Source organism: Manis javanica, chromosome 13 (genome assembly GCF_040802235.1).
Source record: "Manis javanica isolate MJ-LG chromosome 13, MJ_LKY, whole genome shotgun sequence".
NCBI classification, from domain to species: Eukaryota; Metazoa; Chordata; class Mammalia; order Pholidota; family Manidae; genus Manis; species Manis javanica.
This window is the reverse complement of record NC_133168.1, coordinates 82,073,205-82,085,345: the sequence shown is the minus strand read 5'-3', so window position 1 is coordinate 82,085,345 and position 12,141 is coordinate 82,073,205. Positions and strand designations below refer to the sequence as shown.

General features: G+C 39.2%; 1 protein-coding gene across 1 annotated transcript; it reads right to left on the bottom strand.

Moving 5' to 3' along the window:
- Positions 1 to 7,706: 7,706 nt before the first annotated feature.
- On the bottom strand, positions 7,707 to 8,699 carry LOC118971492 (olfactory receptor-like protein OLF4). The gene has a single exon (XM_037013130.2). It carries the CDS (start codon positions 8,673 to 8,675, stop codon positions 7,707 to 7,709), a length of 969 nt encoding a protein of 322 aa, XP_036869025.2. The 5' UTR covers positions 8,676 to 8,699.
- Positions 8,700 to 12,141: the final 3,442 nt, after the last annotated feature.

Below are 12,141 nucleotides of genomic sequence, written 5' to 3'. Positions count from 1 at the left end.
GCTGTTTTGTTCCTTCAGTTTTTCCTTTGTTCCTATACTCCTCAGATGAGTGAAATCATTTGGTATTTCTCTTTCTCCGCTTGGCTTATTTCACTGAGCATAATACTCTACAGCTCCATCCATGTTGCTGCAAATGGTTGGATTTTTCCACTTCTTATGGCTGAGTAGTATTCCCTTGTGTATATGTACCACATCTTCTTTATCCATTCATCTACAGATGGACATTTAGGTTGCTTCCAATTCTTGGCTATTGTAAATAGTGCTGCGATAAACATAGGAGTGCATCTGTCTTTCTCAAACTTGATTGCTGCGTTCTTAGGGTAAATTCCTAAGAGTGGAATTCCTGGGTCAAATGGTAGGTCTGTTTTGAGCATTTTGATGCACCTCCATACTGCTTTCCACAAGGGTTGAACTAATTTACATTCCCACCAGCAGTGTAGGAGGGTTCCCCGTTCTCAACAGCCTCGCCAACATTTGTTGTTGTTTGTCTTTTGGATGGCAGCTATCCTTACTGGTGTGAGGTGATACCTCATTGTAGTTTTAATTTGCATTTCTCTGATAATTAGCGATGTGGAGCATCTTTTCATGTGTCTCTTGGTTATCTGTATTTCTTTTTTGGAGAACTGTCTGTTCAGTTCCTCTGCCCATTTTTTAATTGGGTTATTTGTTTTTTGTTTGTTGAGGCGTGTGAGCTCTTTATATATTCTGGACGTCAAGCCTTTATCGGATCTGTCATTTTCAAATATATTCTCCCATACTGTAGGGTTCCTTTTTGTTCTATTGATGGTGTCTTTCGCTGTACAGAAGCTTTTCAGCTTAATGTAGTCCCACTTGCTCATTTTTGTTGTTGTTTTCCTTGCCCGGGGAGATATGTTCAAGAAGAGATCACTCATGTTTATGTCTAAGAGGTTTTTGCCTATGTTTTTTTCCAAGAGTTTAATGGTTTCGTGACTTACATTCAGGTCTTTGATCCATTTTGAGTTTACCTTTGTATATGGGGTTAGACAATGGTCCAGTTTCATTCTCCTACATGTAGCTGTCCAGTTTTGCCAGCACCATCTGTTGAAGAGACTGTCATTTTGCCATTGTATGTCCATGGCTCCTTTATCAAATATTAATTGACCATATATGTTTGGGTTAATTTCTGGGGTCTCTAATCTGTTCCACTGGTCTGTGGCTCTGTTCTTGTGCCAGTACCAAATTGTCTTGATTACTATGGCTTTGTAGTAGAGCTTGAAGTTGGGGAGTGAGATCCCCCCTACTTTATTCTTCTTTTTCAGGATTGCTTTGGCTATTCGGGGTCTTTGGTGTTTCCATATGAATTTTTGAATTATTTGTTCCAATTCATTGAAGAATGTTGCTGGTAATTTGAGAGGGATTGCATCAAATTTGTATATTGCTTTCGGCAGGATGGCCATTTTGATGATATTAATTCTTCCTAGCCATGAGCATGGAATGAGTTTCCATTTATTAGTGTCCCCTTTAATTTCTCTTAAGAGTGACTTGTAGTTTTCAGAGTATAAGTCTTTCACTTCTTTGGTTAGGTTTATTCCTAGGTATTTTATTCTTTTTGATGCAATGGTGAATGGAATTGTTTTCCTGATTTCTCTTTCTATTGATTCGTTATTAGTGTATAGGAAAGCTACAGATTTCTGTGTGTTAATTTTGTATCCTGCAACTTTGCTGTATTCCGATATCAGTTCTAGTAGTTTTGGAGTGGAGTCTTTAGGGTTTTTTATGTACAGTATCATATCATCTGCAAATAGTGACAGTTTAACTTCTTCTTTACCAATCTGGATTCCTTGTATTTCTTTGTTTTGTCTGATTGCCGTGGCTAGGACCTCCAGTACTATGTTAAATAACAGTGGGGAGAGTGGGCATCCCTGTCTGGTTCCCGATCTCAGAGGAAATGCTTTCAGCTTCTCGCTGTTCAGTATAATGCTGGCTGTGGGTTTATCATATATGGCCTTTATTATGTTGAGGTACTTGCCCTCTATTCCCATTTTGCTGAGAGTTTTTATCATGAATGGATGTTGAATTTTGTCAAATGCTTTTTCAGCATCTATGGAGATGATCATGTGGTTTTTGTCTTTCTTTTTGTTGATGTGGTGGATGATGTTGATGGACTTTCGAATGTTGTACCATCCTGCATCCCTGGGATGAACCCCACTTGGTCATGGTGTATGATCCTTTTGATATACTGTTGAATTCTGTTTGCTAATATTTTATTGAGTATTTTTGCATCTACATTCATCAGGGATATTGGTCTGTAATTTTCTTTTTTGGTGGGGTCTTTTCCTGGTTTTGGTATTAGGGTGATGTTGGCTTCATAGAATGAGTTTGGGAGTATTCCCTCCTCTTCTATTTTTTGGAACACTTTAAGGAGAATGGTATTATGTCTTCTCTGTGTGTCTGATAAAATTCCGAGGTAAATCCGTCCAGCCCCGGGGTTTTGTTCTTGGGTAGTTTTTTGATTACTGTTTCAATTTCTTTGCTTGTAATTGGTTTGTTTAACTTTTGTGTTTCTTCCTTGGTCAGTCTTGGGAGGTTGTATTTTTCTAGGAAGTTGTCCATTTCTTCTAGGTTTTCCAGCGTGTTGGCATATAGGTTTTCATAGTAGTCTTTAATAGTTCTTTGTATTTCTGTGGAGTCTGTCGTGATTTTTCCATTCTCATTTCTGATTATGTTGATTTCTGTTGACTCTCTTTTTCTCTTAATAAGATGGGCTAGAGGCTTATCTATTTTGTTTATTTTCTCAAAGAACCAGCTCTTGGTTTCGTTGATTTTTGCTATTGTTTTATTCTTCTCAATTTTGTTTATTTCTTCTCTGATCTTTATTATGTCCCTCCTTCTGCTGACTTTAGGCCTCATTTGTTCTTCTTTTTCCAGTTTTAATAATTGTGATGTTAGACTATTCATTTGGGATTGTTCTTCCTTCTTCAAGTGTGCCTGGATTGCTATATACTTTCCTCCTAAGACTGCTTTCGCTGCATCCCACAGAAGTTGGGGCTTAGTGTTGTTGTTGTCATTTGTTTCTATATATTCCTTGATCTCTATTTTGATTTGTTCATTGATCCATTGATTATTTAGTAGCATGTTGTTAAGCCTCCATGTGTTTGTGAGCCTTTTTGTTTTCTTTGTAGAATTTATTTCTACTTTCATACCTTTGTGGTCTGAAAACTTGGTGGGTAGAATTTCAATATTTTGGAATTCACTGAGGCTCTTTTTGTGAGCTAGTATGTGGTCTATTCTGGAGAATGTTCCATGTGCACTTGAGAAGAATGTATATCCTGTTGCTTTTGGATGTAGAGTTCTATAAATGTCTATTAGGTCCATCTGTTCTAGTGTGTTGTTCAGTGCCTGTGTGTCTTTACTTATTTTCTGCCCGGTGGATCTATCCTTTGGGGTGAGTGGTGTGTTGAAGTCTCCTACAATGAATGCATTGTAGTCTATTTCCCTCTTTAGTTCTGTTAGTATTTGCTTCACATATGCTGGTGCTCCTGTGTTGGGTGCATATATATATTTAGAATGGTTATATCCTCTTGTTGGACTGAGCCCTTTATCATTATGTAGTGGCCTTCTTTATCTCTTGTTACTTTCTTTGTTTTGAAGTCTATTTTGTCTGATATTAGTACTGCAACCCCTGCTTTCTTCTCACTGTTGTTTGCCTGAAATATGTTTTTCCATCCCTTGACTTTTAGTCTATGCTTATCTTTGGGTTTAAGGTGAGTTTCTTGTAAGCAGCATATAGATGGGTCTTGCTTTTTTATCCATTCTATTACTCTATGTCTTTTGATTGGTGCATTAAGTCCATTTACATTTAGGGTGACAATTGAGAGATATGTACTTATTGCCATTGCAGGCTTTAGATTCGTGGTTACCAAAGGTTCAAGGTTAGCTTGTTTGGTATCTTACTGCCTAACTTAGCTCGCTTATTGAGCTGTTATATACACTGTCTGGAGATTCTTTTCTTCTCTCCCTTCTTATTCCTCCTCCTCCATTCTTCATATGTTGTGTGTTTTGTTCTGTGCTCTTTTTAGGGGTGCTCCCATCTAGAGCAGTCCCTGTAGGATGCCCTGTAGAGGTGGTTTGTGGGAAGCAAATTCCCTCAGCTTTTGCTTGTCTGGGAATTGTTTGATCCCACCATCATATTTAAATGATAGTCATGCTGGATACAGTATCCTTGGTTCAAGTCCCTTCTGTTTCATTGCATTAAGTATGTCATGCCATTCTCTTCTGGCCTGTAGGGTTTCTGTTGAGAAGTCTGATGTTAGCCTGATTGGTTTTCCTTTATAGGTGACCTTTTTCTCTCTAGCTGCCTTTAAAACGCTTTCCTTGTCCTTGATCCTTGCCATTTTAATTACTATGTGTCTTGGTTTTGTCCTCCTTGGATCCTTTCTGTTGGGGGTTCTGTGTAATTCCATGGTCTGTTCGATTATTTCCTCCCCCAGTTTGGGGAAGTTTTCAGCAATTATTTCTTCAAAGACACTTTCTATCCCTTTTCCTCTTTCTTCCTCTTCTGGTATCCCTATAATACGAATGTTATTCCTTTTGTATTGGTCACATATTTCTCTTAGTGTTGTTTCATTCCTGGAGATCCTTTTATCTCTCTCTATGTCAGCTTCTATACGTTCCTGTTCTCTGGCTTCTATTCCTTCAATGGCCTCTTGCATCTTATCCATTCTGCTTATAAATCCTTCCAGGGATTGTTTCACTTCTGTGATCTCTTTCCTGACATCTGTGATCTCCTTCCAGACTTCATCCCACTGCTCTTGCATTTTTCTCTGCATCTCATCCCACTGCTCTTGCATTTTTCTCTGCATCTCATCCCACTGCTCTTGCATTTTTCTCTGCATCTCTGTCAGCATGTTCATGATTTTTATTTTGAATTCTTTTTCAGGAGGACTAGTTAGGTCCGTCTCCTTCTCAGGTGTTGTCTCTGTGATCTTTGTCTGCCTGTAGTTTTGCCTTTTCATGGTGATAGAGATAGTTTGCAGAGCTGGTACAAGTGACCGCTGGAGGAGCTTCCCTTCTTGTTGGTTTGTAGCCTTTTCCTGGGAGAATAGCGACCTCTAGTTGCTTGTGCTGGGCAGCTGTGCGCAGACAGGGCTTCTGCTTCCTGCCCAGTTGCTTTGGGGTTTATCTCCACTGTTGCTGTGGGCTTGGCCTGGCTGGGGCTGTTCCTCCAAAATGGTGGAGCCCCGTTGGAGGGGGAGCGGCCAGGAGGCTATTTATCTCCGTAAGGGGCCTCTGTGCTCCCTGCTGCCCAGGGGGTTAGAGTGCCCAGAGATCCCCAGATTCCCTGCCTCTGGTCTAAGTGACCTGTCCTGCCCCTTTAAGATTTCCAAAAAGCACTCTCCAAACCAAAACAACAACAGCAACAATGAGAGAGGGAACAGAAAGAAAGAGAAAAAAAAAAAGGAAAAAAAAGGAAAAAACAAGCGATTTTTTTTTTTTTTTTGTCCTCAGGTGCCGGTCCCAGGCACCCGCTCACTGGTCCTGCTGCCCTGTCTCCCTAGCACCAGGGTCCCTGTCCTTTCAAGGCTTCCAAAAAGCACCCACCCACCGGTCCCGCAGGGAAGGAACGCTCGATATTCTTTGTCCTCAGGCACTGGTCCCAGGCACCCGCTCACCAGTCCCGCCGCCCTGCCTCCCTAGCACCGGGGTCCCTGTCCCTTCAAGGCTTCCAAAAAGCACTCACCAAAAAGAGAGAAAAAAAGAGGAAAAACTCGCGATTTCTTCCGTCCTCAGGTGCTGGTCTCAGGCACCCACCCACCGGTCCCACAGGGAAAAATGCGGGATATTCTTTGTCCTCAGGTGCCGGTCCCAGGCACCCGCTCACCAGTCCCGCCGCTCTGCCTCCCTAGCACCGGGGTCCCTGTCCCTTTCAGGCTTCCAAAAAGCACTCGCAGAAAAGAGAAAAAAAAAGGGGGGGAAATGCGCGATTTCCTCTGTCCTCAAGTGCCGGTCTCAGGCACCCGCCCGCCGGTCCCACAGGGAGAAACACGGGATATTCTTTGTCCTCCAGCGCTGTTCCCAGGCACCTGCTCGCCGGTCCCGCCACCCTGCCTCCCCAGCAACGGGGGCCCGTCCCTCTAAGGCTTCCAAAAAGCGCTCGCCAAAAAAAAAACACCGCTCCGGTTTCTCTCCACCCGCCTGGAGCCGGGGGGAGGGGCGCTCGGGTCCCGCCGGGCCGGGGCTTGTATCTTACCCCCTTCGCAAGGCGCTGGGTTCTTGCAGGTGTGGATGTGGTCTGGATGTTGTCCTGTGTCCTGTGGTCTCTATTTTAGGAAGATTTTTCTTTGTTATATTTTCATAGCTCTATGTGTTTTGGGGAGGAGATTTCCACTGCTCTACTCACGCCGCCATCCTGGCTCCGCCTCTCCACAGAATTTTTAATGAGTATTTTGTACATTATTAGTAAACATTAAATTGCCATAGGAGATGAATGTGGGGAAATGGGTGAAGTAGGAGAAGAGTGCAAAAAGATACAAAATTCCAGGGACAAATAAATTAGTCATTGAAATGAAAACACATCATGGAGAATATGGTCACTAATAAAATAATATCTTTGCATATTAACAGATGATAACTACACTTTATTATGATGAGCATGTTGTAATGTACACAATTATTCAAGTACTGTTATTTGAAACACAAATAATACTCTATATCAACTATGTCTCAATTTAAATATAAGAAACAGGTTTTTTTCTTAAAATTTTTATATTAAGTTGCATGGAAAATTTTGTACAAATAATCTTGTATACCTACTTTCATTATCATGGTAGTGGTTTCACAAAGTCTAGGGAAGGGAAGATGTTTTGTAGAGAAGTACAAAGTTATATATGTAACTAGCAATATAAGTTTTGAAAACAAAGATTATTCAGTAATAAAACATTAAACACATCAATCCTTCACCTCAATGAATAAACCCCCTCATGGAGAATTCCATTCTTCAGTGAGTAAATGTGCAGCACATAAAAATCTTTTCCATAGTAATAAAATGTAAAATAATTTTTCTTCTCATTTTAAAGATCATTTCGTATTAGGAGAATCTATTTATTCATATTTGCTTATGTGGAATCCATCTGAATATATACATTTCATAGTCAGTTTTAGCCAGTTAGTATAGTAGGTTTCATGGACAGTAAGCTGAATAAGACAATAAATATGGAGACCAGTTAAAAACACATAATAGTATGTTAAAGTCTACATAATCAGAATAAACAGTTGAGATACAGAAATAGAAAAGAATGAGAGGACAAAAATGAAAACTGTGCTTTCAGATCTCCTCTGTACTGAAATCATATAAATAACCTTAGTTATCAAAAGTAGTTACTTCTGTATAAAATTTATGACTTCTTTCCATAAAAGTAGAGAAAAATACTTGAAATGATATATGGCATTTGAGAAGAAATTACTCTTAGTTAATCCATTTGGGATTTCTAAACAAACAAATGGGAATTTCCAAATTTTTTAGATCCAAGTTTGGGAAAAATCTTGTGAAAGTAGGAAAATGAACAAAGGCAAACTTGTCTATATACCAGACAGATCAGAGAGGCTAATAAAGTGAGTCACTTAGCTTGTACATATACGTTGAAGTGAAAGGAATGGAAATTTCAGGAAATATATAAAAGGATCAACTTCTGCCACAAATACATCAAAGAATATCAATTTTGTCTCCAAGGTTTTTAGCCCTCTGATCATGGACACTTCTTCAGCCCCACAACAATTTGCCCTTTTACAGCTGTCATCCCAAAGAATGCATTCAGTGCCCTCTTTATGTCTTTGTTCCTCAGGCTGTAGATGAAGGGGTTCAGCATGGGCATGACCACAGTGTACATCACTGAAGCCATCGCACTTGAGTGTGAGCTTCCAGATGGAGCAGAGCTAAGGTACACTCCTAGGCTGGTACAGTAAGATAAGGAGACTACTGAGAGGTGAGATGCACAAGTAGAAAATGCTTTATACTTCCCCTGAACTGAAGACATTCCACATATGGAGGAAACTATCTTACAGTATGAATAAAGGATACTAATGAGGGATCCACCACCCAGTAGCCCAGCTCCAAGATACATCACCACGTCATTAAGAAACTTGTCAGAACAGGCAATATGGATCACCTGATTGATTTCACAGAAAAAGTGGGGGATTTCCAAGTCTGTACAGAATGACAGTCGCAACACCATTAAGCTGTGTAACAAGGAATGCAGGATACTCATTATCCAGGATACCATAAGCAGCATTCCACAGAACCAGGGATTCATGATGACTGTGTACTTTAGCGGGTGGCAGATGGCCACATACCGATCATATGCCATCACCGTCAGGATAAAGTTCTCCATCCCTAAAAATACTATAAAAAAATAAATCTGTGTGATACAGCATTCATATGTTATAACTTTGCTCTGTGTCTCTATATTAACTAGTATTTTTGGAATGGTGGTTGAAGTGAAAGAAATGTCTACAAAGGACAGGTTGCAGAGGAAATAGTACATTGGTGTGTGGAGGTGAGAATCTGAGATGGTGGCCACTATGATGAGCAGGTTTCCAATCACAGTGATCAGGTACATGGAGAGGAGAAGCCCAAATACGACAGGATGAAGATCTGGGTCCTTTGATAATCCCAGAAGAAAAAATCCTGTAATTCGTGTATCATTGTCTTGAACCATATGGTGGTGTTTATGACTAGAAATGAAAAATTACATGATTAATTTTCACATATTCAGCATTACTAACAGTTGAACTTCTGTAACTTATATTTTGCAGTCAAGAAATATATCATGCCCTCTTTAAACGATCTCCTGTGACACACAAACTTGAGGAATATATTTTGAATCCTAACCTACTAAGGAATACAAAATGCTGAGAAACAAAATACTTACAATTGAATAATGGAGAAACAACATAAGCAACTAAAAATTATGCACCACATCAAATGTTGCTAGGTGTTATGTAGGAAAAAAAGGCAAATAAGAGTAGATGAGGGTATTAATTTTTACTGGAAGTTCAAAAACCTTTGAAGAGAAGGTGTCACTTGAACACAGAGCTCAAGGAATCACCTGATTGATTTCACAGAGAAAGTGGGGGATTTCCAAGTCTGTACAGAATGACAGTCATAGAGAAGAGTTAATCTGGGGAAAGAGTGTGCTCTGCAGGGAAAGAGCCACTGAAAGGTCCCTGAGGAAGGCTTTTCTTCAGATATTCAACTTTCAAAAGGAATCCAACATGGCAAGTTACTTCTGCAAGTGGATGAGTGATGAGAGTAGGAGTCAGAGAATGTTGAGAATGAGGTGGTCTCCCTGCTGATATGGAACCTTTAAGACATCTGAAGTCATTCACTCCTATGTTTGTTACATGCATTTATTAATTTTGTTTTCATGGAATTCTCTAAATGGAAATGGATAGTACCCAGATTGCATGTGGTATATCTTCTATAGTCATGTAAACATGGGGATCCATATTTATATGATTACTTTCTGTCTAATATTTTTTAAAAAGAATAAAATTTCAGTTTAAAACAAGAAAGAAAGATGGACACAAGGGAGAAGAATGACCTAATAAACATAGGTGTGCCAAGAGAGTCTCTACAGAGCGGGATAAAGTTCCTTGCTTCTGGCATCCTTCCAACCTGTTATAGCCCCTTGATGCTCAGAATAAATAATGAGGAAGCAAATAATAATGTATCCAAAAGTGAAAAGAGTGATATCTTTGCAACTTCAAGACACCTTACAGGTTGAATATCCCAGTAGAAAAATGTGCAAAGTGAATAAACACAATTTACAGAAAGGAAATACACAATATCAGAGAATTTGAAAAGATGAAATGGTAAAATAATTTTCTAAATGACACAAATGCAAAACTTTTGCAATCAGAAAATGCAGTTTTGAACTTTATATCTACGATATATTGGCTATTTGGACTTGGTGAGCCAAGGAAACATTTTAAATATGTTTTTCCTTTCTTTAAAATTATATATTATATACAATCGTATATTGGTTTCAAGTATATAACATACTGATTCAGCAGTTATCTACTTCATTAAGTGTTCACCCAAACTAGTGTAGTTGATGTCGTCGTAGAAAGATGATACAAAATTATTAACTATATTCTCTATACTGTTCTTTCATCCCCATGTGTAATATATGCAATGATTAAGATTTTAAGTCTCTTTATCCCCTTCACGTATATCACCCACCTACCCCAACTGCTCCCCCTTGGAAATCACCAGTCGCTTCTCCATGTCTATGGGTCTATTTGTGTTTTCTTTATTTTCTTTTGCTTTAGTTTCCACTTATAAAAGAAGTCTTATCAATTTCCTCGCCTAAATAAGGGTTAAAGCCATATCCTTCCTACTAAGGAAGTCTAAAGTTTTAGTCAGTATATGTTAAGCACTAGCATAGTTCCTTCCCATTAGTAAATAAATGTTTATCACTGGTGATGAGATGTAGCTGAGTTTCTTCTCCCTCTCCAATATTTCCATTATTTCCCCACCTCTCAATTTGCAGACTTATCTCAGTTCCGTGTTGTCTCTCCCATTTATCAGAGTCTGTCACCCCTCTATCTAATATTCAGTGGCTCAGACAGATCATTCTTTATTACAAAGATGACTCTACCTCCTTGACTGAAATGCTCCCAGTGATTCCCCCTTGGAGAATGAAGCCAAAATTCTGTACCTTCAAATATTAGCCCTGACTTGAACAACCATCCAAGTTCGCCCTCATACTGCCCTGCATTCACCCACACTGATCAACCAAACATTGAACTTGAGTTGCAGCTTCACCTGATGCCACAGCTTCCATCTTAGAGCCTTTATACACTTTCTCTTCCCCCTTACTGGAGCCTCACACTGTGTTTTATTTTGAAATTTTCACCACTTTCAATATTCACACCTCCATCTCCTCTTTCCAACTGTCTGCATCATCTCCTCCATGAACCTTAAAAAGTTCCCAGAGAGAAATGACACCTTCTCTTGCACATAATTTAGAAGTATGGCTACAGTTGTGTAAGTTTTTATTTAATTCCATTGTTTCTTTCCAATATAGACTATGAGTGTCTTGGAAGAAGTAATAATGTTATGTATACTCTCCCCTCCCCAGAATTAGATTAGTTTTGAACAGTGGCAGAATAAAGGACTGTTCCATAATGAATTAGATAATATGTGCTCACAGAAATTGATGATGAGAGAAGGAAATGAAGAGGGGAAATTCTAAAATAAATGTGGACAGCATCCTAAAGAAATGTTTCCCATATTCTAAGGTTGTGAACCATTAGGGGAGAACACTATGGCTTCTAATTAAATAGATTAAATTAAGTGAAATACAGAATAGAGTGAAAAAGTACATCCTGGGTAGAAAGGATACTTACTAAATAATTCCATTTTTCTCTGTGCTTAGTCATGTATGCATGGGTGTGTGTACATATCTACGTAGATGTGAATTTGCATGGGCATACATACTGGATCACAGTGTAAGAGGCATATCTTATGTGTAAAATATGCAAAAGATTGTTATCAAGTTCAGTAAAGGAAATAATAATTTTAAAAGAAGTCCAGTTTCTGCTGATGAGGGAAAATAAAAAAGAATGAAGAGCTCCACAGAAGAGCCGGGTTGCAGAGAGGTCAGGCTGACCAATTTTCACAGGCAATTTGAATTAATTTGAAGTGTGAGAGTAAAGCTTCACAAACCCCCAAATTCTTTCAGCCACAGCAGTAATTAAATAAATTGCATGGACACTGAAATGACCTCGGAAACAAGGAAGCGCAGACAGGTTGAACTTAATTGCTCCACTGGCCTCACCATGGTTTCCACCTGAGAAACCTGATCTCATATTGTGCCTGTGCCTGTGCCTGTTCCATCTCTATTGGGATGAGTGTTTTTACGTACTTTAATAGTAGATGAAGCAGGCCCTTTCCTCACTTTGTTTTTCACATCCATTGCTTAGTTATTCTTGGGCTTTCAGATTTTATATCTTTTCTGCAAAATCCAATGTGTACACCATTTTTTGTATCTATTCCTACTGCAATGTGCAAAAGCCTCCCCAAGCCATATTTCACAAAATCTTGTACCTGTCATGACAATCTGTCCCCTTTCTTCATATGGTTTATCCCTGATCACATGACATCATAAATGTGTTTAT

Bases quoted from the DNA above. Each gene is read 5' to 3' on its own strand.
- LOC118971492 (XM_037013130.2), bottom strand. From the start codon at position 8,675: ATGGTTCAAGACAATGATACACGAATTACAGGATTTTTTCTTCTGGGA.